The following is a 24,352-nucleotide window of genomic DNA, read 5'->3' on the forward strand; positions in this document are numbered from 1 at the left end:
TTCCAGGAACCTGACTTCCAGGGAGAAGACTGAGCTGCAGTCTGCCTCTTCCGCTCCCCTGCTGAGAACCAGGGCAAGTTCTAGGGGAGGGACCTCCCCTCTCTGACCAGCCTTCAGTTATCTTTCCTTGGGAGTGGCCCGCCTCTGCCACAGGGCCTCCTTCCCGCTCCTACACAGCAAAACCACTTACCCCCTTTCTAATGCTGTTAGATAAAGTCCAAACTCCCTTAATACCTTTACCCAGCCATCCTCACTTCCAGCCACTCCCTACCTTTCCCCTGCTCCACCCATGTTGATGGCCTTGCCCAGTCCCCAATGTCCCCAGGCCTGTTCCTGATAGTTTATCTTTGCACAGGTTGTTACTTCTCTAGGAAATGAACCCTCTTTTACTCTTACTTCTGCAAATCACCATCTCCTAAGAATCAAAATACTTCTTCCACCTTCAGGTTGTGTCTTGCCTTTCATCTGCCTCACCCTTGTCCAGTCCATTTTCCTGCCTTCTCCTCCCAGTCTTGTCTGTCTCCCATAGCCCATCTCCCACATCCCCAATCTCCTTGCCATTTCACCTTCAAGCTCCTCTAACCTCGTCTTCTTATCTCTTCCAACCTCTATTCTCTATTTCCTCCCACACTTACAGGCAAGATGACTGATGCACAGCAAATGTTTGTAAAGTGAAGGACTATTGAACAATTAAGTCCTGAGTCTGTTCCAGGCTCTCAGAGAACTGTCCACTATTGAGCTATGGGTCACCACAATTTTCATGCAGTGTTAGAGACTACTGCCACTTCCCAGCATCTTTAATATGCATTTGTCATCAGCACAGCATTGCTGGTGTTTGTCCCAATCTAAACTTGCACAGGCGTTTGTTTAGTATAAGCAGAAAGCAGGTACAGGGTGCTTAACTACCTGCCAAGTGTTCCACCTGGAATGCAGCAAGCCCTCCTTGTTGAATGAGTTGAATGGATGAATGAATGTCCAACAAATACTCCATAAAGCACCTGACATAGATTATTGCCTTTAATCTTCTAAACAACCCTAAGAGATAGAGTCTGTCATTAAATACCATTTTATGGTTTAGAAAACATTAAGGCTGAAAGAGATTAAATGATTTGCCCAAGGTTCACAAAGCTACTAAGTGGCAGAGCTGTGATTTGAACTCCCCAGTGTCTTGTTGCATAGTCCAATGTAGTGGCAGTAAACATAGGTGGCTATTGAGGGCTTGAAAGGTGGATGGTCCAAATTGAGAAGTGCCCTAATGGTAAAATACACTCCAGATTTTGAAGATTTAGTATGAAAAAAAAAAAAAAAAAACCCTAAAGGAAAATATTTCATTAAGATTGCTATACTGAGTATATGTTGAAGTGACAATATTTTGTATATGTTGGATTAAAGAAATTATCAAGATTAATATCACCTGTTTTCTTTTTACCGTTTTAAGGTGGCTACTAGAAAAATTAAGATTACATCATGGCCTGCATTGTATTTCTGTTGGACAGGGCTGGTCTCAGTTCTTAGCTACTACGTTCTGCTGCTTCTCATGTAAACCTCTTTATAATTAGTGGTAAGAATAATGTCCATGCAGGGACGCCTTTCCTTAGGCCAATCAGACAACTACGTAAGGAAGGCTGCAAGGACACTGTTGCCCTGGCATATGCCTCTTTCCCCAGGATGAAGCCTTAGTGATGTCTTTACTAATAGATGGCACTTAAGGGCACACAGAAGTGACAGAAAGGGCATGAGATCAGGAGTCAGAAGTCCCAAGCTTGACCTGCAATCCCACCAGTCAGTAGCTGGGCCTCAGGCCAGTCTGTGTTCTCCAAGGCTGTTTCCTCATCTGGTGACTGAGGGGAGTCGGACTGGATGGTTTCTGCAAGCCCTTCTGGGGTTCTGAGTCCGACCATCCTTGAGAGGCAGGAGGGTGTGCAGGTTCAGGGGCCAGATCTTACCACACCGTCACTCCAGGGTCTTTCCTAAGGACCACGTGTGAGCAAATACCGTAGCTATGCCTGTGCTTGGACACAGTTCAAAGGCCACTGACCCTAGCACCTTATTTCCTCCATCTATAAGAAGACAGGTGGACCATTTGAGCACTCATTCAACTCATTCATTCAACAAGTACTTAATGAGAGCCTCCTATGGGCCAGGCACTGTTTGAGGCACTTGGGACCCAGCAGTGAACATAACAGACAAACATCCCTGTCCCTGTGGAGCTCACTGTCCAGTGGGAGATGACCAACAATAAACAATAGATAAACATAACAAGTGGCTGTCTCAGTTTGCCAGGGCTGCTATGACAGATCCATTAACAACAAGAATTTCTTGTCTCACAGTTTTGGAGGCTAGAAGTCCAAAATCAAGGTTTCTGTAGGCCATGCTTTCTCCAAAGTCTGTAGCGTTCTGGGGCTGGGTCAACCTCTGCCTCCATCGCATGGCTGTCTGTCCTTCTGCCTCCTCCTCTGGCTTCTACTCAATGTCCAGATACCCTCTGCTTATAAGGATCCCAGTCATATTGGATAAAGGCTCACCCTGCCTCAAAATAGCCTCATCTTAACAGGATCTTCAAAGATCTCATTTGCAAATGAGTTCACACCAACAGGACCGGGGGTGGGGAGGCTTGGGGGGCTGGGACCTGAGCAGATCTTTGGGGGGGGGGGCATGATTCATTCTGCCACAGTAGATGCTATCCCATGCTTTTAGAGGATACTTACAATAAAGAGAAAAAAAAAGCTCAGGGCAAAGGAGGTTGGGATGCTGGGGCAGGCTGCAGAGTCAGCGTGTCTGAAGGCTTGGCCAGCCCCAGCAGGGTGGGACCTCCCACCTGGAGAGCTCCAGATATAGGTGCTGCCCTCCGGACTATCAGCCTGAGGTTGTTGTCTCGTAGCTGGTTCCTCTCTCCTCCATCCCCGTGATGAGTCAGCCTCGACATGCCACAAATGCCAGGGCTATTATACTACCTTCTGCGGCTGTATGTTGTTGACAAATATTTACACTGGAGGCACCTCCTACATGAGGGTTAGGTTCTAAAGTCAGAATATAAGGCAAAAATAGTCCAAGCTGAACTCATCCATGAACTGCCCTTACACCCTCCTGAAGTACCGAGTACAGGTTTTGCGTACAGAAACATGTATGTACAACCAGTGTGATACATTCAGTAATATCCAGTACATAATGGTATGCAGACAAACATAAGCTTACATAACCTTTCTGAAGGTTATTAATATTTTGATCAACTATTCAAGAGTAAGTTGCAGGCCCTGCTCCCTATGTGGGACATGACCCCCAAGGGTGCAAGTCTCCCTGGCAATGGAGGACATGACCCCTGGGGATGAGCCAGGACCCAGCACTGCAGGATTGAAAATGCCTTCTTGACCAAAAGGGGGAAAAGAAATAAAACAAAATAAAGTTTCAGTGGCTGAGAGATTTCAAATGGAGTCAAGAGGTCATTCTGGAGGTTATTCTTATGTGCTATATAGATATCCCCTTTTAGTTTTTAGTGTATGGGTATAGCTAGAAGAAAATACATGAAACTATTGAACTGCAACTCAGTAGCCTTGATTCTTGAAGACAATTGTATAACTATGTAGCTTACATGGTGCATCTGAGTGATTGTGAAAATCTTGTGGCTCACACTCCCTTTATCCAGGGTATGGACAGATGAGTAGAAAAATGGGGACAAAAATTAAATGAATAATAGGGGGGAGGAGGGGATGGGATGTTTGGGGTGTTCTTCTTTACTTGTATTTTTATTTTTATTTTTATTTACTTTTTTCTTGGAGTAAAGAAAATGTTCAAAAATTGATTGGGGTGATGAATGCGTATCTATATGATGGTACTGTGAACAACTGATTGTACACTGTGGATGACTGTAGGGTATGTGAATAGATCTCAAAAAAATAAGAAAGAGTAAGTTGCAGATATTATGACACTTTAATTCTAAAAATTTCAGTGTGTATTTCCTAAGAGCAAGGTCATTCTCTTATATAATCACACATACAATTAAGAAATTCAGGAAAGTTAAAAATTTTACAATACTATTATCCAATATATTCCATGTTCAGATTTCACCAGCAACATCCTTTATGGTAATTTTCCTCCCATTCTAGGATGCAAACCGGGACCTAGCACTGTGTTGTCATTTCTCCTCAGACTTCTTTAATCTGCAACAATCCCTCAGCTGTCCTTTGTCTTCCGTGACATTAACCCGTTGTAAGATCACAGGCCAGCTGCTTTGTCGAATGTCCCCTGATCCGGATTTCTCTGACTGAGTCTCGATTATCAGGTTTAGTTTTAGGAATGTAAGTGATGCCGTGTCCCTCCTACTGCATCTCACAGGGAGGCTCTCGGTGTCTGTTTGTCCCATCCCAGTGAGGGTAACTTTGATCACCAATTAAGGTGGTGTGTGCAGGATTTCTACACGGTCAGGGGGGCATCTTTCTGCCCTTTTAGTTATTAAGAAATCTGTGGTCTCTCTTTGTGATTGATAAGTAATCTACTATGTGAGGCTTTGCGTTTGTGTAAGTATTATGCTCGCCAACAAATTTTCACCCAGAGGTTTTAGCACCAATTGTGCCATGGATTGAATAATGACCCCAAAAAACAGGTTTGAGTCCTAACCCCTGGCCTGCTGAATGTGAACTTATTTGTAAATAGGATCTTCAAAAGTTATTTTTAGGGAAGATGAGGCCAAACTGGATCAAGCTGGGTCCAAGTCCACTGTGACTGGTGTCCACAAAAGTGGAGGGAAATTATTGGCCATGGTAAGTGAGAGACACAGAGAGAGAGAGGTGGCCGAATGACACAGGCAGAGCCTGGGTTATGCCAAAGGCAAGGAGCACAGGGGTGGGGGGGTGCCTGCTACCCCCTGCCAGAACCCCCCAGGCTCAGAGGAGGCCTGGCCCTGCCCACACCTCGATTTGGACTTGCAGCCTGCAGAAGGGTGAGACAATAAATTTTTGTTGTTTAAACCAACTAGTCTGTGGTACAGCAGCCCTGGAAAACCAAGATAATTGGTGATTCTTGCTCTGAATCATTTTTTATTAGGAGGGTTGCAAATTATTTTTAAAGACATCAAAGAGAGAAAAAGGAATACAGGTGAAGTTTGCTGAAGTTAAAGGCCTGGGAAAAGTTACTCCACTGTATTTAGAACTTTCAGTAGGTAAAGATGGTTTGGGAAGAGGGTACATACACAGCCATGATCTGGTCCTGCCACCAGAGCAGCTCGTGATCAGAGTGGGGAGGCCAAACAGACTCAGCACAGAGATGTCAAAGGGGAAAGGAGTTGCAGGAAAATGCTGAGTGAGGACTTGGAAAGTACAGCAGTCTCCTTGGGCTGCCGTAACAAATGACCACAGAGCAACAGAAATGTATACTCACAGTTCTGGAGGCTGGAAGTCCAAAATCAAGGTGTCAGCAGGACTGTGCTCTCTCTGAAGGCTCTAGAAGATCCTTCCTGGCCTCTTCCAGCTTCTGGTGTTTGCCAGCATTCCTGGAATCCCTTGGCTTGTGTTAGCATCACTCCAGCTTCCGCCTCTGTCTTCATGTGACCGTCTTCCTTGTGTGTGTGTCTGGCTGTGTCTCTTCGCCTTCTTTAGTCAAGCAGGTTAAGGTCCCTCCTACTCCAGCATGGCCCCATGCTGGGGGTCCACTGTTTGTGACATGATGCTTCACGGGCTGTGAGACCTGAAGAGAAGGGGCTTGGGTTGGAAGTAAGGGTCTTGGGTTATGTCCCATTCTACCATTTAGTAGATATGTGAGATTAGGAAAGCCTCTCTCTCCCCAGCCTCAGCTTCCCCATCTGTGCCAGTTTGTATATATTATGTCCCCCAGAAAATGCCATATTCTTTGATACAATCTTGTAGGGGCAGACATATTAGTGTTGACTAGGTTGGAACCTATTGGTTCAGTGTTTCCATGGAGATTTGACTCAATCAGCTCTAGGCAAGACTTTTCATTGGATTATTTCCATGGAGGTGCTGCCCATCCATTCAGAGTGGGTTGTTATTGGATCACTGGAGCACTTTTAAAAGAGCCACACAGGTCCAGACACAGAGCAGCTACAGCTAAAAGAGGACAAAACGCCCCAAAGAGCAACACTTTGGAGAACACCATTTTGAAACGCAACCTGGGAGCAAGCAGATGCCAGCCACATGACTTCCCAGCAAAGGCAACTCACTGAGGGCAGGAAATTGTGTCTGCCCAGTTCACTGCCATACCCCCTCTTCCTAGCACATAGAGATGTTCAAATAATGCCTGCTGATAAATGAATGAATGAAGGACCAGATCTTTGCCACTTCCTCCAGGAAGCTTTCCTGGGCTCTCTGCCCTGAGTGTGAAAGTGATCTCTCCCCTGCCCAATTCCTCAGTCCTACAATTGCTCCTTTCTGGAGACTCTGGTTGCCTTCCAGCAATCTCTGTCCTATGCAGCGGAGGGAGGCCAGCTAAAGAGGGAAGTGTAGACGGGAGTTGCCCTGAATTCTGTCTTCACCCTTCCAAGCTGTGTGAACCTTGGCCAATTTCATCAGCCACTCTGAGTCTCAGGTTCCTTATAGGTAAACTGGGGATCATAATAGCTTCACCCTAGGCTTGCTGTAAGGATTGGAAGAGGTCTGGCACAAAATAAGCACTCGATAAATGTCAGCTATTTTTATACCTACCTCACTTATCAGTTTGGCTTATCTCCATCACCAGGATCCAAGATTTGGGTGCAGAGAAAAGGAGATAGAAATGTAAGTTTGAAGAGGTTAGAATCAGATCCATCAGTAGAACCTCATGATATATTTTGTATTTTAGAAATATTTGTATTTCTTAACTCTGTTGACTATAGACCAATCAAAAAGGCCTAGAAACAATAGCCAACCAGGATAAAGAGCTTTCATATGCCCAGATTGTTGTCTTTAAGTATCCTTTCTGACTTATAGAAACCAGATTTTCTTGGTGAAATGGTGACTCCAGGTCTCAGGAAGGAAACATATGAGACAATCCTGGAACATGTTGTCACACAAGAAAGAAAGGACTATGAAAGATTACTGGGGCCATGTCAAGAGCCAATTTTAAAAGGCCCCTACTTACCAAAGATGGGAAAACATTAGCATCGATGCAAATGTTAATTGCAGCATACTGAAACACATAAAATATATTTAAATCCATGAGTTCATGATATTCAGAAAAAAAACCCCACATTGGGTCACTCTTGAGAATACTAGAGAACCAGTTTATTATTTTGAAAAGTGGTAGGTAAAGGGGGTGGGAAAAAAACATAACTATCATAAATTGTTGAGGGGAATGCAAAATGATATGGCCACTTTGGAAAAATGTTTGGCAGTTTCTTGTAAAGTTAAACATACTCTCACCATGCGACCCAGCAATTCCACCTCTGGATTTCTCAGGAGCAATTACTCAAGAGAAATGAAAATATCTGTCCACACAAATACTCATCTATGAATATTCACAAATTATTCAAAATAACCCAAACAGGAAGTCATCCAAACATCCATCAACAGGTAAATGAATATTAATAAACTGACACATACACCCAATGGAATAAAACTCAGCAATAAAACAGAGCAAATTACTAACACGCAATAACAGGGATGAATCTCAAAAGCATGATGCTAAGTGACACAAGTCACACAAAAGGCTATGTACTTTATGATTCTATTATATGACTGTCTGGAAGGGGCAAAAAGATCTTCATGGACTTGGATTAGGTGATTGCTTCTTGAACATGACTCCAAAAGCAAAGAAGAAATAGACAAACTGGACTTCATCAACAGGAAAAACTTGCACTTTGAAGGACACCATGAAGAAACTGAAAAGACAACCACAGAATGGGAGAAAATTTTAAAATCATGTCTCATAAGGAACTTATGCCCAGACTATATAAGGAACTCTTACAACTCAAAAATAAAAATGCAAACAACCCAATTAAAAATGAGTAAAGAATCTAAATGGACATTTCTCCAATGAAGATTTACGTATGGACAATAAGCACATGAAAAGATGCTCAAAATTATTAGTTATCAGAGAAATACAAACCAAATCCATGAGATAACATTTCATACCTGCTAGGATGACTAAAATATGAAAGAATTAAAATAAGCAGCTCATACAGTTAGAAACTAGAATATAAGTTACCAAAACTAGAGTTTGGACAGAGAAAGGGGGAGCAAAAACAAAACAAAACAAAACATAATAACAAGAGTTGGTGAAGAGGTGGAGAAACTGGAACCTTCAGGCATTGCTGTCAGGAATATGAGACTGTACGGCTGCTTTGGAAATAATTTGGCAGTTCCTCAAAATATTAACTATAGAGTTGCCATACAACCCAGCAATTCCAAAGAGAACTGAAAGCATATGTCCACATGAAAACCCCTATGGCCACTCTTTCTAATGGCTGCTGGTTATCCATTGTATGGGCCATCCAGCTTGCAAATGATTTGACAATTAGCTCCTCTCACCCTCAGAACAACCTATGTGGACGGGACAGCTATTAACCCCATTTTACAGACTGGGCCCACGGGAACACAGAAAATTCCAACCCAGTCAGGCTAATTCAAAAGCTCTTGCTCCAAATGTGTCTGGTACTGTATCTCTTCCTTGCTCAGCTATGTGTGGAGGGGAGAGAATGCAGACTTTGAGGTCAGGCAGATTGGGGTTTGCATATAACTTCTACTTCCTTCCAATCTGTATAATAATGTAATCTCCAGGGCCTCATTTCCTATGTGCAAAATGGGGATAATAAGGCAAGTCCAAAGAGCTTAAAAATATTCTAAAGATATTCTAAAAAAGAAAGATAAGGCCCTCTTTATCTTCCCCTCTTTCCTAGAAGAGGGCATGGGTTAAGTTTCTGGGTCAAATCAAGTGTCCCTACAATGACTCAGGTCTTAGAAGTGTTTAAGGCCTTGGGAAAGGCCAATTCTGAGCACTCAGGATACCTCCCCAGGCCACCACTTAGTGACCAGCTTCCGTGGGTGACAAGTGTCTTGCTGCCCTTTCTGTAGGGGCCAGAATGGCTTCCACCAGTTGACCTGCACCCATTGCTGGGCACCGGCACCCACGTTACCTCTTGAAGGTGCAACAACATTGTGAGAGCAGTTTTAGTAAGCAATCTTATGGCCACAGACGCTAAGGCTCAGAAACCTCGATAACTCTCCCTGTGACCCCAATTGCACGGCTATGAATCTGTGAAGCTGGGACTGCACTCAGGTCTGTTCAGATGTGGATTGTTGGTCAAATATTTTCTGACATCAAAGTTACATTCCCCAAGTTAGATGAAATTTCAGCCCACTTGTTAAGAAAAAAACTAAGCAGGATATATGTAGATATAGAATTCAAACTTGACATCTACATTTGAGTTATGAGTTTTGTGATTCCCAACAACTCGGATATTTGTGCTCTGCCCATTACAACATCTTGAAATGTGACGATAATTTCTTGTCCCTGTTCTCTGCACCAAGCGGCCAAGATCACCTGTTTTAATTCCACCTTAGCAATAGCTTTATATTGCTGGAAATCTCTTTAGAGTGTAAGCTCCAAGAGGGCAAAGAGATTATATTGTTCACTATTTTTTCCCCAGCACGTCTTGGTCTGCCAGGGCTGCTATAACAAACACCACATACTACTTGGCTTAAACAAGAGCAATTCATTATCTCACCATTCTGGAGGCTAGAAGTAAAAATCAAGGTGTCACCAGGACCAAGCTTTCTCTGAAGTCTGTTGCATCCTGGTGGTGGCTGGGCGGGCAGTCCATAACTCACTCCCTGCCTCGTCACATGGCTGTTCTCTCCCTGTCTGTCTCTACTCCTGACTGTGTCCAAAGTTCCTCTGCTCATAAGGACCCCACACATGGTGGATGAAGGCCCACCCAGCTGCACTTTGGCCCCACCTTAACCAATAACATCTTCAAAGAACCTATTTACAAGTGGGTTTCCATCCACAGGTTTGGGGTTAGGACTTGAACATGTTTTTGTGGGGGGAAATGATTCAATCTGTAACAGTAAATAAATGCTAAATATCTGTGGAATGAATGCACTGAGAATATGAATTTGAAAGATCAAAATATTAATATCATGATTCAAAATTGGGATTCCTGTGTTGTTATTTTAACTCCTCACACACTATTTTCAGTTCAGGTTCATGAACGTCCACAGAGAACCTCCGATGTGCTGGGTCCTGTTAGGTCCCAAGGTGCAAAGATGAATACATTTACAGTTATGCTCACGCACACAAATCCTTCACAAGAATTTAGAGGTACACAAGGCAAAGATGGGGATCCCCATTTCAGAGATGAGGAGAAGTGGCTTAGACCTACGGGGAGAGTTTGGGGGCTCAAATCCAGCGTTAGGACGTCAACGATACACTGTCCACTCGGGACCCTCCTCACCTCCCCACGCCACAGCCGCTGCCCAGGAACCCAGGGGAGTGAATTATTAGCAAGTGGGATTCATTTCCAAAGAAATGTTTTGCCTGGATGAGGTGTTAGTTGAAGAAATGGGGGTGGGGGCGGAAGGGTGGGCAGCTCTCATCCCAAATTACGTTTGACTGAGGTGCTATTTCCCTGACATTGTGCAGAGAAGGAAAGGAGTTGCTTATTTGGGAGACTTTTTTTTTTTTTAGGTTTAAGTATATACTTAATTTTAATTTCTCAGTAATGTGAATGAATGTGGTGTCTTTGCACAAAAGGAAAACATTAGATAAAGCTGAAGTCCCCTTTAATCATCACCTCCATTCCCTGCCCCCTCACCAAGAGATAACCACTGTTATTAATTTGGTTTTTACCTTTCCAGAACTTTTTCTCTATTTTCCTCAAACACATACATAGCTTTTCTAGATACCAGGTGCCGTTCTAACTGTCTTCCAAATATTAACTCATTTATACTGATGAACCCATAGAAAATAGTGTTGTGTCATGTATATGTGAAATCTAACTCATGCATACGTAAGTATGTATGTGTGTATATGTATGTATCAACATAAACATGTATATGTCTATGTATATGTATATGTGTAAACTCATTCTATGCTAGAGGTCTACAAGTTACCTATGTCACTCAAGAATACATCCTGGGGAGCTTGCTGTATGGATACATACAGAACTGCCTTCTTCTTTCTAATGGCTGCTGGTTATCCATTGTATGGGTGAGCCCTGGTTTATTTTCTTAGTCCCCTACTGATGAATATTCAGGTTGGTTTCAAGATGATAGACATACACAGACACGGACACAGACGTACATATTACAAACCAGGTCACCCTGGATATCCTTCTACAGACCTTGTGTATCTTAGAGGCAGGGGGATTTGTAGGATGGATGTACTTAGGGGATTTTAAACCTTAACTCTCAGTTAGTGAATCTATGAATAATATACACCACAGCCATACGGGTTTGGGGCACAGTTGTTAAGCCAATCAGTTGGTGAAGTGTGGAGTAAGGATTGCTTTGCCCATTGAACTTCAACCTGATAACTGACCTCTTTCTCCCAGGTGTCCTTGGCGGGGAGAGATAGGCTGAGAACTGACCTCTGAGCTCGGGAGGAGCGCACAGCTTTTACCGAGGACCCCACCCTTCCGGCAGGTGGCCCCTTGGCTCCTCAGACCCACCGCGGTTGGAAGCCACCTCCATTCTCTCCAAAGCAGAGTTGGGGGGTGGCTTGTTTGTTGAAGGCACAGCAGGCTAGTGCCGAGGTGGGCCGGGACTCGTGAGGAGGTGGTCTGGTGGACGGGAGCCCGAGAAAGCTCCCCCACGGAAGGATGGGGCCACAGCTCCCAGTCCCGAGACCCTGATCACATCAGCTTCCTCGTCAGCGAAGCTTTGCCTGCCCCTGCCCTGAGACCCCCACTGCTCTAATCTGAGGATCAAATGAAGGAGGCAGAACCACAATTCGGAAGTGAGGATTCATTTTCCTTGGCATTCCCTGGAATTGGTTTTGAGCCTTTTGTTATGCAGCTAGCAAACTCGGGGCATTTTTTTCTACACTGCTCACGGTATTCAGGTTTCTATGTCTCTTGTTGAATAACATCCTGAAACTGAGTGAGAGAGTTGGGGGCCTTAATGGTTTAAATGGGCTAAAGCCCACCTGTAAAAATCACTGCAGAATCATCAGGTAAGTTCTTTCCAATCACCCTTATTGCCCAGCTCAGGGAATACGAAGTGTGGGTCAAACAGTCCCCATGTTACAGAAGAGAAGACTGAAGCTCAGAGAGGTTAAACTTGCGCCAAATCACACAGCTCGTAAGCATCAGAGCTGGAATTCAGTCTAACAACAAAGCCCAAACTTTCAGCTATCCCACCAGCTCTTCTGGGCTGCTGTGGGAATTAGGAGCTCTGGAATCAGAGATGGTTGAATTCCAGCTTGGCCTGGGCTCAAAATTCTCTTGCAAGATGAACTGCTCACGCCTGGAGGCCCACTGAGAATCATTCCTTTGGTTGGTACAAGCAATGAGTTTTCTTGATGCAATCAGTCAACATGGAGGGACAGGGGGTGGTAATTGTGGTCTTAAAATAAGCTCCCAGAGGGTGGAGGGGGGCCACCAACAATCTAGGTCACCGTTTTGGTCTCTTAGTGTTTTTCAACACTAAGTGGAGAAAAGCATCACGGGAAGTCAGCTGTGTCCAGTCAGCTGTGTCCCCAGCACCCCACATGGCCTTGAGCCAGGTACTGACCCTTTCTGCCCCACTGAGGCCACTCTCCCGGGAAGTGGAGAAGTCCTCCCTGAACACAGCCAACACTCAGATTAACGCTGAATGGTCATTGGTGTTTTAAGCTAGGAGGGAACGTGAAGCTCCCCCTTTCACCGATGGCAAAGGCTCCAATGGGGCCACAACCCAGCAGTTCAGGGGTGTCTTCATGCTTTCTGCATTCAGGACCTGCCCACTGGATGTGGGGCCCTCATCTGGATGTGTCAGTCCTTAGGCCCAAAGGTGACAGCCGTCCTGCCTGTGTGCACAGGTGTGGCTGAGGAGATACAGGTGTTACCTGCAGCCTCACCCACACTAGGCGCAGGGGGTGACCCCAGCCAGCTTCTGGGGGAACTGCCTGGGCTGACAGACGGAGAGACCTTCTCCCCTCCTCCTCTCTTATCTATTGCAGTAGAGCAACCACTGTGTTTAATTAACACTCTCCTCCAAATGGTTTTTGGCCTGGAACTTAGAGCGATCTAGAAGCAAGTTGGGGTGGGGGGGATGGCCAAGGGTGCAAATGCATTCTTTCCTTAAAGAGTTATTTCGCTTGCCCATTGTGCCAAGGCCTGTGATCAGCTGGTGGAGATAGGGAGCTGACTTAGCTGCTGATCCCACCAGCCTTGTATGGCCCTCCCCGGAGCACACCCCTCACTCAAGGCGGACTTGTTCCAGAGCACAGAAAAGTTCCAACAAGGACCTCGAGGGCTTTGAATGGGAGAGATCACCTCTACACAGCCGGACAGGAAAGCCAGACCTGGACAGGCAGAGCCAGCAGGGAAAGGCAAGATAGGAAGAGAGAACAGAGCTAGCAAAGGCACAGAGGCCAGGCAGCCCAAGGAAGGCTCAGGTCCTGACAGGTTGTGGGGGGAGGGAAGGGGACTGGAGCCAGGGAACCAAAGGTCTTGCTGGTCAGGCTGAGGAGCTGGGCATTTCAGTCATTTTGCAAGAGCCAGGGTGGTGTGATGGCAGCAGGGAGACTTTTGGAGCCAGAGAGAGCTGAGTTCAAATTCAGACCTCCTCACTTCCTGTATCGGGAGATGGTAACAGGATTCCCCTCAGTAGTGGCTGTCCACCAAGCACGTGGAGATGGTCCTCTCCTTCTCCCTCCCTTTTGGGCCAGTCTTTCAGGAATTTATGCCAACTCTATTTGTTCCATTTTATAGAAGAACTGGACTAGTAGTCTGCACTACTTTAGACACAGTCACAGCTTGCTTTCCATGCTAATTTCTACCACATTATGTTCCAGTATGTCGATATTTACTCTCATTTAGAACATGAACCACTAAAAAGCCAATTTGTTACCAGATTGGGAGACGAGGTCAGCTCTGACAGAGATCCAAGGAGGGGGATTTCACAGAGACTCCAGTTTTGTGAGTAAGAAATATTCAATAAAGAATTTGCCTGAAATATGGAGTGGTGTGCATTCACCACGCATATTCAATGTCCATTTTTCATTGAAGGTGCCGGAATAACTCTGCCAAGTAGAGAGTTTTGAAAAATGACTGACCCTGCTGCTGTTCCACTTTATTGAAGGACTTGAACAGTGAACAAGTTATTTTAAAAATTATTTCAAGTCAAACATTCACTTGATCACCCCAGTCTAGTTTAATTTGGAAAGCCACTTTCCGAAGGTTTTGGGCAGGGGTGGGGGTGGGGGCAGGAATAGCCATGGCTTAAATCAGAAAGTGGATAGCATTATCAAAAACTTATGTTCCTGTCTCAGAGTCAACTGGAGATACTTTAAGATCCAAATAATTCCAGAATTCTAGAGTTTCAGAGAAAGTATTGTCATTAGTTGGGAACGAATGTGTTTTGATGTCACTGTTTCACTTGCAAACATTGTCTTGGCCCCGGGTACGGAGCTAAAAACGGCTCTATCTACAAACCTTATGAGAAGGAATAAAACATTCTTTAGGGACCTGTAAAAAAAATAAAAAACAAAACTGTGAGTTATCATGTAGACAAGAGGGGTTCTTTTCAGTTCGACTGCCCTACTTTTGGCTCAGATGCTGAATTCCCCGAACTATCATTACTATGAACAGACTACTTTTCCCCATAATACATAAATTACAAACAACCCAACGACATGGGAGATGGACTCTTGTGATTTTAAACCCAAGACTTCTGGTCTGCAGAAAGAATTTTACTGCTAAGTGAAACTAAATCTGCAGTGTGGATCAAGCATTTTTCATTTTAGTCTCTGGCTATGGATAGATACCCCCAAACAAGGAAACAAACACAAACTCCAGAAAGGAGGTGACAAGGGGGATGGGCTGGCCCAGAAATGATCAACCGTACAAAACTAAGAGTAAAGGGCTGGAGGAGAGAGGCGTGTGTGTGTGTGTGTGTGTGTGTGTAGGGAGGTACATTCCAAAATTCCCTGGCTAAGAAAAGATGATGAAGGTCCCGACACAAATAAAACAAATTGAGTTGAGGTTGTTTCTGAGAATTCTCTTTTCCATTAGGGACAAACAAGGAGGGACTAGCTGGAAAGATCCAGACAGGCTGGCAAAGTCTCAGCCTCCTCTGCAGCTGGGAAGGCCACTCTGTAGGTGAGCCACAGCATCAGATCCTGTGGATGGAGAGACTGAGCAGGTGAAAGGACCCATGTCTCTCCACATTTCCCATTACTCTACCAGACTCCTTCTGCTTCAGAAAGCTTGGTTTCTGCAAATAAGCAGTGAGCTAGGGAGCATGGCTGCCTCTAAAAAGCAGACAGGAATTAGCGAGCCCAAGGGAATGTCCTAGGGGTTCAGAAAACTTCAAAAGCATGACAGTGATGGTGGAACAAGATGGAAGCTTCTTTGGTGACTCCTTTGAAGGACAAGCCACATCTGGGAATGTGCTTGTAACAGTTTCCTCACTCTGATGTTTAAAAAATATCAACAATGCTATAAACTTCATATCCGATCTTCATATGATGTCTTTGCAAATGAACATTTCATCAAGTCCTGTTTAAAGAGATTGAAAACCTACCACAAAGTTCCATATGACATATAATCTTCACTGATACTAACCTTTGTGGACTCAAAGTATTATACCTGTATAGCAGTCACTCAGGAATGCTTATCTTTTCCTATAATTTTCAGTTTTATTTTATTATATTCTTTTCTTCATTATAAAAGCCCCACAAAATGAAACACACACCTCCTCCCCAAACTATCTTTTAAGTATTAAATGACCCTCTTTGATCCAAAATACATATCCTTTCTAACTAACTTTGATCACAAACATATTTTTTGATAAGTTTCAAAAAGTTAAACAGCTGAAAGCTACGGAACTTTTTTATTAGCAAATCAGTTGTTTTTCCAAGAACTTTAAGACTACAGCTAACGAAGGAAGAAAAAAAAAAAAAAAGATTGCCCTTATCCATTTCAAAATGAACGGAAAGGTTAGCCAGGAATGTAGAAAGCTTAAAGAAAAACAAAAAAGCCTCATGTTTTCTTTGTATCATAAAGTGTGCTCTTTCCTTTTGGGTTTGCTGACCACAATGTGATGTGTCGGAATGCATAAGAAATGTAAATACAACCCCTCCTCCTGTCTTTCGCGGCGAGTATTTTTTCTTAATTAGATTTCGCTCCAGCGCCGTCCTTACGAAGAGAATTTCAATTTGCACAGGCGACTCTACTGTATGCAAAGAAACGTGTCCCCGTGGCTTCGCGAGCCATCTCTGTCTGTCCCCCAGTTCCTCCAAAACTTCCCAAAAGGGGCAGCGTCGGAAAAGTCTGCACAGGACAAACTGACCAGTACGATTAACACGGGCCGGTCCCGCCCAGCACGCAGGAAGTCGACCTGCGGCCCCGTCTGGCACTTGGGCAACCGCGCGGGGCTGCTCCAGGCCCCCCTCGGTGCCCGGCAGTCCAATCCACATTCGAACGCTTATTAGGCACAAATGGGTTTATGCAGATTTATGCGTGTTTCAGAAACCCTGGAGGCCCAGAGCAGAGCGGCTCGCGAACTTTGCCCTGCGCGGACTTTGCAGCTCCCAGCGACAGCCTCCCACGGAGAGATCCGGCGCATGGCCCAGGCTCAGATATGCCATTTATATCCAGAAATCATTTGCCTCTGCGACTGATTGATTTTGCATCTTAATGGGTTCTGTGACACGGAGCCATTTCGCTGGTAACATCGTGAAGTGATACCTAGATTTTTAACACCTATTTGCTTGTTGGGCGGACTGGTTCGGCCCTAAGACAAGCATTTAATGACATACCAGTCAGTTCCCGAGCCCTGCTTAAGTGTCCCCTCAGACAGACTGGCTTAAAGACAAGTGACAGAAAATGTTCTTTAATAACTATGGTTTATCCATTTCTTTCAGATAGTAAGTGGCACGTTCTCACCTCATTTGCAGCTTTTAATCCCAAATGGACGTTGCTTTTGAAATATCCTCTTTCTTTCTGTCTTTTTCTTTTTTTTTTCCCCCTGAGGCTGCCACTTGAAAGTTGAAATCTAGCAAGAATGTAATCGTGGGTGCCAGCTTTCTGAATAACAGGGTGACTGCCTGAGCTGATCCTAAAAAGCAAGTGTCTTTTTATACCGCATAAAAGGCTGAAATGTTTACATATCAAAAGGCTATAGGCCAATTTCTGTCAAAATTACACATGAAGTTAAGCAGTACAAGCAATTTATTTAAACACTAGTCATTGTAGAAAAATTCAAAACCATATGCTCTTTTAGCAGTTTTTCACAAATGCATTTGACCCATGACTTGGCTAGACACACAAGCTTCATAATTTACTCTAAATTTCAAATCTGCTTGACGTTTAAATAAAAGATCTTCATTAATGAGGTTTACATGAATGAAAACTTTAGAAGCTGATATCGGTTGGCGAGGGGCTTCGAGAACCGTCTGTGCGTTGCTCTAATTTTCAAATGACTGACTTTGCTAATCATTTCAAGAGAAAGTTCCTCTGAGAACAAAGTATAGTCATTTGCATTCTGTGATGTGCAAAAGCAACGCTGCAGCCACTTTGAACCAAACTTTGGTAAATAGCCGGGCCGAAAGCACATTTCTGCAACTCTGGAAAACCGGAGCTGCTGTTTTGTATTTTTGTTTTTCTGGGGCCTTGGGAGCACGTCATTTTTCGACACCCCTTCCTTCTACCCCTGCCTAACGTTGAGCTTTCCTAACACCTTGCTTATTTCATCCTCAGGGGCTCGGGTGTTTTTGTTTGGAGCGTTGCAGAACTTCTAGCAAAACTCAACTAGAAAGCGCCCCTATGTTCCGCTGAAGGCGGACACCCAGTCCGGGTGCGCCCTACGCTGCCTGTTAGCAGAGAGGGCGTTTGAGCTTCTGGCTCAATAACGCCCACCCAGCCTCACGCGAAAATCCCCTGGGGCTGCCGGAGGTGGACTTGAAGCAGCAGCCGGGCCCGGGAGCCGGGTTTAAGCACTAATTTGGAGGCAATGGTTTTTATTTTTTAAACCCGCATACAAACAATAAAACCGATTTGCGCCGTGATGGTGGTGCTGGGGTGTGGGTGCGATCCGCGCTTGGTTTCTAATCCCCGCGACCTGGCTAACGAGCTCCGAGACGCGGGCTCCGTACCTTTGAAAAGGACACGCCAGCTTTTTGCACAGGGCACGAAAAAAATCCTACGTGAATGCATCCAATTATGAACTCTGGTCTGTGACCGGATAAGAGGCAGAGAGAATTAAGAAAAAGAAAGTTCCTGAAACAAACTGTAAGAAGTCAGGGCCGCACATACACCTTTTTTTTTTTTAACCTAAGGGTTGGGGGTGGGGGGCGACAATTTTTGCATGATGAAAACATCTTGGGGCTGGAGGAGATAGTCAGACACACACTCCAAACTTGGGGTGTCTGTTTTAAATCAGAGAAGCAATTTAATCTACGCTCTATGAATCAATTTAGCGATGTCCGCGGCGCGCACACGCCTCGATAGACGCGGAATAGCAAATATACCTTATGCATGTGGAATCCACTGATGTATTCTTTAATATCTTAAAAATGAGGGCTATTAGCGGGGCGACTGACTCCTCAACAAACATATTTCCGTGGACTTCTGCGTGGTGACTGCTTTGTGTGAAATCGTGTTTGGGTGATAATAGGGAAAATCAGCCGCGCGTTTACTGCATTTCCGATCTAAGCGCTCGCCCGCCGCCTCCGGACGCTGGCTGTCCTCCCATGCTGAGCGGTGCGTGCGGGGCCACCAGACAATCGCTTAGCAACACGGAGCGGGCAATTTGCGTGCGTCGCATTTGTTACTCCAATTGCACCGGGCGACGTGGGGCCGCTGATTGATTGTTTAGCGCGTAGGAGACACTTGTAGGTACGGCCCGCGGAGGAGGCGCCTGCCCCCCGGCTGTAGAGCGAGTGGACAACCTGGAGGGGCTGCTCCGCGGAGCCGGGGCTGAGCCCCCCGGTGGACCGGCTGAATGACTGGAGTCTGTGGCTTCGGGGTCCCTGTGATCCCTTCCCGGAATGTCCCCTCTGCGGGAGGATAGAGTTGCTGATAATCTTTTCCTTATCTCGGACCCAGCTAATGGTGAACCCCTGCCCTGGGTGGGTGAGGATGGGGAGAGTACACCACTTTGAACGGGTGACAATGACCCAGTCTTATTTAACATGAGGGCTGTAAGGGACCCAGTGCATGTTGGAGTTTAGTTCAATCATTTGAAAGACCTGAGGCCCAGAGAAGGGAAATGATTTGCAGGGTGGAGGGTCCCCTTTAGAACGTTTATTCTCAGACTCTCTGCAAAATGCTCTTCCTACCAGGGGTCGGACAGCACAGTGAGACGGTTGCAGGAAAGCAAGAAGAGAGGTCTATTCAAAAGCAACAATGCAGCCAGCGGAAGGAGGCCTGGGTAGAGCGCATGGGGGAACTTGTGAAATCCTGGAGGCACTCTTCTAGGTCTGCGGCCCAAGTCCTGGCGTCGTCCTGGTCTGAGCATCTTTGCTGAAACGTACGCGGAATCTGCCCCGGCTTCCAGCTGCGCTTCTGCTTCCGCAGGGTTCAGGCAAAAAGTTTCGAAAGATCCACTCTCCCGCACGCCGCCGCGCACGCCCAGCCGCCTACCCAAACGCAGCTAAGTTGCTGCTGAACTTGCAGCCTTTAGTTTCTTCCCTCAATTGCCCTGTATAATTAAACCTGGGAAGGATTTGTGGGGAGTGTGCGTTCCCCAGGAACCCGATGAGTTTTAAGCCTCTGAGAATGAAAAAAAAAAGTCTCTCCCTAGTTATAAAAGAGGGAAGGAACTCCGCTTCTTATCCCAGACCTGACCTCTCTAACGGAGAGTCCCAATCACTCCTCCCGGAGCGGTTTTTATTGTAAAAAAATCAATTGTTATCCCACATTGAGACCCATTTCTGCCCTCGCCAATTGCCACCCCCCCCCCCTTTGTTTGCGCAGCATTGGAAGCAAGGCTCTCAGGTCCCCAGCGGGTGCGCGTGGGGGAGCAGAGGTCCACGCGGGGAGGCCTAGGAGGAGAAGAGCCGCCGCCTGGCTTCTGCCCGCTGCTCTCGCGCGCCGCCAGAGCTCTGCCCCCCGGCTGGCCAAACTTGCTGGCGCGGCGGCTTCTCTGGCCCAGGAATAGCAACTGACAAGTGCTCTTTGCCCTTTGCCGCAGCGCCAGGGAGCGCGGGAACCCACCCGAGGCGAGTTCAGACAACCCTGCAGGCACCGCTGGTTAATTAGCAGAGAGAAATCGCGAAAGCTGTATGTGTGTGGAGTTAAGCACGGCCTGCCTTGGCGAAACCCTACGTGTCCCCCACCCCGGTCCTCGGTCTCGCCTGGGCCCGGCACTGCTCCCTGCTCCGGAGCGGCGGGAGTCGGCTGCGCGAAGGGCCGGGGAACCATGACCCCATCCGCCTGGGGCTGGCGCCGTCCCGCGGAGACTCAGGAACTGCCTGCATCACGCGCAGCGTCGCCTACCTTCTCGCAGGGCGCTCGGCCGCCTGCGCGCTATGGTGGAGGGCCGGCCGTGACGCGCCGAGGATCCGGCAAATCATCGCGGTCCCCTGCCGCGAGCAGAGCCCGGCTTCGTCCAGGTCACCGGGGCTCGGGGAGCCCAAGCGCGCGCCTGCGGGGAGGAAGGGCAGCTCGGGACTAGGGGGCCTGTCCCTCTTGGGACAGATCGAAAGAAAAATGCAACTCAGTTGTTGGGAAACGGGACAGGTAAGTCCCAAAGGCCACATCTGGATTGAAACACACAAATGGAGGGAGAAGACATCCCACTTCCAAAAATAAAGAAGAAAGAAGACAAAACCCACCGAGACCCACGCAGAGAACAGCTGGAAGCGTGGCTTCGGGAGTGCTACTCGCGGTGGCGAGTTTTAAATTTGGTGGCTGAACTCGGTCTCCGCGGCGTAAGGGCCTCGGGGCTACTCTGGTACTTTTCAGACCCAAAGTGGCTACAGAATACACATTTTTGGTTTGGAGGAAACACGATGAACCTCTTCTGCTGTCGTTTTTGCCTTTCAAAGTTTGGGTCTTTGTAAAAACAAAAGGGTTTGTGGGTGTTAACCAGTTCCATTCAGAAGAGAAGCTGAAGATAAAAAGGGGGGTGGGGTGGGGGTGGGGTGTGAAATTAGGCGGCGGGTGCATGTGGGCCCAAAAGGGGACTATGATTTTCTATCCTGCTTCAGGGAGGACCCAGTTCTTCACATTTTCTGAAACAAATTCCTAAAGGGAGAGAAAAAAGTAACCCCAAACTAAACTCGGCTACAATGAATTTGAGCTACAGGCAGAGGAAATCGCACCCAATAATAGGACCCAAAACTGAGAAAAAAAAGGGTGGGGGCGAGAGGTGGGGCGGACGGAGTTGTTAACTGCGGCCGCACAATGGAATTAATGAGATTAACCAGGGCAATTAGGCCGCCCGCCCAGCTGGGACGGCGCGCAGCGGGACAGCGGACTGGAAAAGATTAGGTTAATTTCATTAATTCGCAATCCACAATCTCTTTTCAGGCTCTGTGACCCCCTCCCCTTTGGCACCTCTGCCCTTCCCCCTCCCTAAATCCCCCCCACCCAAAGGCAAAGAAAGGGCCAAATCTGGTTCTGTTTGTCATCTGCATATTACCAGGAACTAAATCCTGGATGACGTCGACTCGGTATAAAACCAACAAGAGGTTCAGCTGGTCTAAGCTCCGTCCTACCCGCGGGTTGAGTTCAGCGAACGCCGCAAAGAAGGCAGGGCGGGAGGAGGGAGAGCGGACGCAGGGGGCGGGGAGGGGCGCGGAGCCGCACGCTCGCCCGCGCTCTCTTTCGGTTTGGTCCGCGGCAGGAAAAGAGGAGACCCCCCCCCACTTTGAGGCTTTTTTCCTCGGTGCGTCCCCGCCGCCCCCCGGTCCCGGCGCGGGGCTCGGGGATGCCCGCCAGCATGTTCAGCATCGACAACATCCTGGCCGCCCGGCCGCGCTGCAAGGACTCGGTGCTGCCGGTGGCGCCAAGCGCCGCCGCTCCGGTCGTCTTCCCGGCCCTACACGGGGACTCGCTCTACGGCGCCGGCGGCGGCGCCTCCTCGGACTACGGCGCCTTCTACCCGCGCCCCGTGGCCCCCGGCGGCGCGGGCCTCCCGGCTGCGGTCGGCGGCTCCCGTCTCGGCTACAACAACTACTTCTACGGGCAGCTGCACGTGCAGGCGGCACCGGTGGGCCCGGCCTGCTGCGGAGCGGTGCCGCCGCTCAGCGCCCAACAGTGCTCCTGCGTCCAGACGCCCCCAGGTACGGTCTCGCTCTCGCCGGGCCTGCACCGCCGGCCGCGGTCCTCAGCCCCTGGGCGTGGGTGGGCGAAGGCTGGCTTTTTTCACTGTGCACACACTTTTCTCCTTTTGCAAGTCTTCCCTCCCCCCACTATTTTTTTTGCCGAGCTAGCGCAGGAGTTTGCACACTTCTTGCTGCAAACTTGAAGCGAGATCTTGCTGCAAACTTTTAGCGAGACTTAGCAGAAACTGCAATTCAGTTGCCTACGTGGGGAGACGTGGCTTTCAGGAGTCCTTAACTAGCTTTGGGGGTGTGCGAGTGGACGCTCTAAGACGCTTCCCCAAGTCCGGTTCGTCCCAAATCCCCAGCAATTCCCCTGCAGCTGTTTATAAATCGGAACGGGTCGCGCGGGCGGGCGTGTGCGCTCTGCGAGTGTGGCTAGCCCGGGTGAGGTTGACCCACCGCCCCGCTCTGTCGCAGGCTACGAGGGCCCCGGCTCGGTGCTGGTGTCCCCGGTGCCGCACCAGATGCTGCCTTACATGAACGTGGGCACGCTGTCGCGCACCGAGCTGCAGCTCCTCAACCAGCTGCACTGCCGGCGGAAGCGGCGGCACCGCACCATCTTCACCGACGAGCAGCTCGAAGCGCTCGAGAACCTCTTCCAGGAGACCAAGTACCCAGACGTGGGCACGCGCGAGCAGCTGGCTCGGAAGGTGCATCTCCGCGAAGAGAAAGTGGAGGTAGGCGCCGGGCCCTGTCCGGGCGCACTTCACGGCCCTTCCCCGCGAAATAAGAGCCCGGGCTGGGTTTGTCCAGCCCTCCTTCCTCTTTAAAAATATCCCGATGGTGGCCCGGATGCTGCTGGAGGGCGCTTTAGGCCCGGGCAGTTGAATGAAAATGCGGAAGCGGGAGTGAGTGTCGCGCCTCCTTGTCTTGGCGTGCGCCCTGGGTCCCCCGATTCTGCTCCAAGCCGGGGTCGTCTTGCGGCAGCACGGAGCTCGGGGGTGTCGGGACAGCGGGGACACACAAATTGTATCCTAATGGTTGTTCTCCCCTCCGTTGCACAACAGGTCTGGTTTAAGAATCGCCGCGCCAAATGGAGGCGGCAGAAGCGGTCCTCGTCTGAGGAGTCAGAAAACGCCGAGAAGTGGAACAAGACGTCGTCGTCGTCGAAGGCGTCGCCCGAGAAGAGGGAAGAGGAAGGTAAAAGCGATTTGGACTCAGACAGCTGACGGCCGCCGGCCGGCGGTGGCCCTTGGCTAACTCGAAAGACTTGCACGGACAGACGATGCTACTTGCTTGCACACGCGCTGCCTTGCGGGAAGGGGGTTGAGAAGAAGGAACGAGGAACTGTAAATAGTGTACAGAGCCGGGAGGGTCGGCGCCTGGGGTCGGGGCGCGGCGGGGCTCCGAGCCCCGCAGTCCGAGGCCGCCCGGCGCCTCCCTCCCCACCGTAGTATTTATAGTTAAGTTAACGGTGACAGTACAATAAAGTGATGGCGATGTAGCCGGGCCACATTCTGTATTTCATATACTTCTCTCCCTCCACCACCACTCTCAGTGTAAGAAAAGAAATCTGTGTAGTCTGTAGCTGTGGAAGAAAAAGTGGGGAGCTTTGACCTATCCAGAAAAAGAAAAGAAACTGTGGGTACGAATCAGGCACAAGATGGACTACATGGTTTAAAAGTAAGTTTAGTCTCCAGATCTCCAGGACAAGTGGAGGGAGGTCGGATTGCCAATGAGAAGGGTCAGCCCGGGATTCCTCTGCCCGCCTTGCCCGTGGGGGGGTCGAGGGCGCCCTCGTACCCGCCGACGGGAGGCCGAGTTGGAAAGCAGCGCCAGCCCTGGCGGGCTTGCGGTCCCGGAGCTAGGGGAGACAGGCGACCCCGGGGCTTCTCTGGGGCTCTCTCCAGGCCGCTCACCGGCCCCTGCTCCAGCGAAACTTAAAGACCCCAAGGCAGTGAGGACCGGGGTGGGGGTTGGGGGGAAATCAGGCAGCGGCAAGACCTCCGGC

The 24,352-nt window shown here is 48.1% G+C and overlaps 1 protein-coding gene across 1 annotated transcript; it reads left to right on the top strand.

Annotated features, from left to right (window-relative positions):
• The first annotated feature begins 22,004 nt into the window (after positions 1-22,004).
• Positions 22,005-23,803, top strand: GSC (goosecoid homeobox). Its single transcript, XM_037835245.1, has 3 exons — positions 22,005-22,359; positions 22,819-23,078; positions 23,409-23,803. The coding sequence occupies exons 1-3, from the start codon at positions 22,005-22,007 to the stop codon at positions 23,568-23,570; spliced, it is 777 nt and encodes a 258-aa protein (XP_037691173.1). The 3' UTR covers positions 23,571-23,803.
• Positions 23,804-24,352: the final 549 nt, after the last annotated feature.

The sequence above is a fragment of the Choloepus didactylus genome, chromosome 4 (assembly GCF_015220235.1).
Source record: "Choloepus didactylus isolate mChoDid1 chromosome 4, mChoDid1.pri, whole genome shotgun sequence".
NCBI lineage: Eukaryota > Metazoa > Chordata > Mammalia > Pilosa > Megalonychidae > Choloepus > Choloepus didactylus.

Bases quoted from the DNA above. Each gene is read 5' to 3' on its own strand.
- GSC (XM_037835245.1), top strand. From the start codon at position 22,005: ATGCCCGCCAGCATGTTCAGCATCGACAACATCCTGGCCGCCCGGCCG. The intron at 22,360-22,818 runs GTACGGTCTCGC...GCTCTGTCGCAG, and splicing joins CTGCGTCCAGACGCCCCCAG to GCTACGAGGGCCCCGGCTCG. The intron at 23,079-23,408 runs GTAGGCGCCGGG...GTTGCACAACAG, and splicing joins TCCGCGAAGAGAAAGTGGAG to GTCTGGTTTAAGAATCGCCG.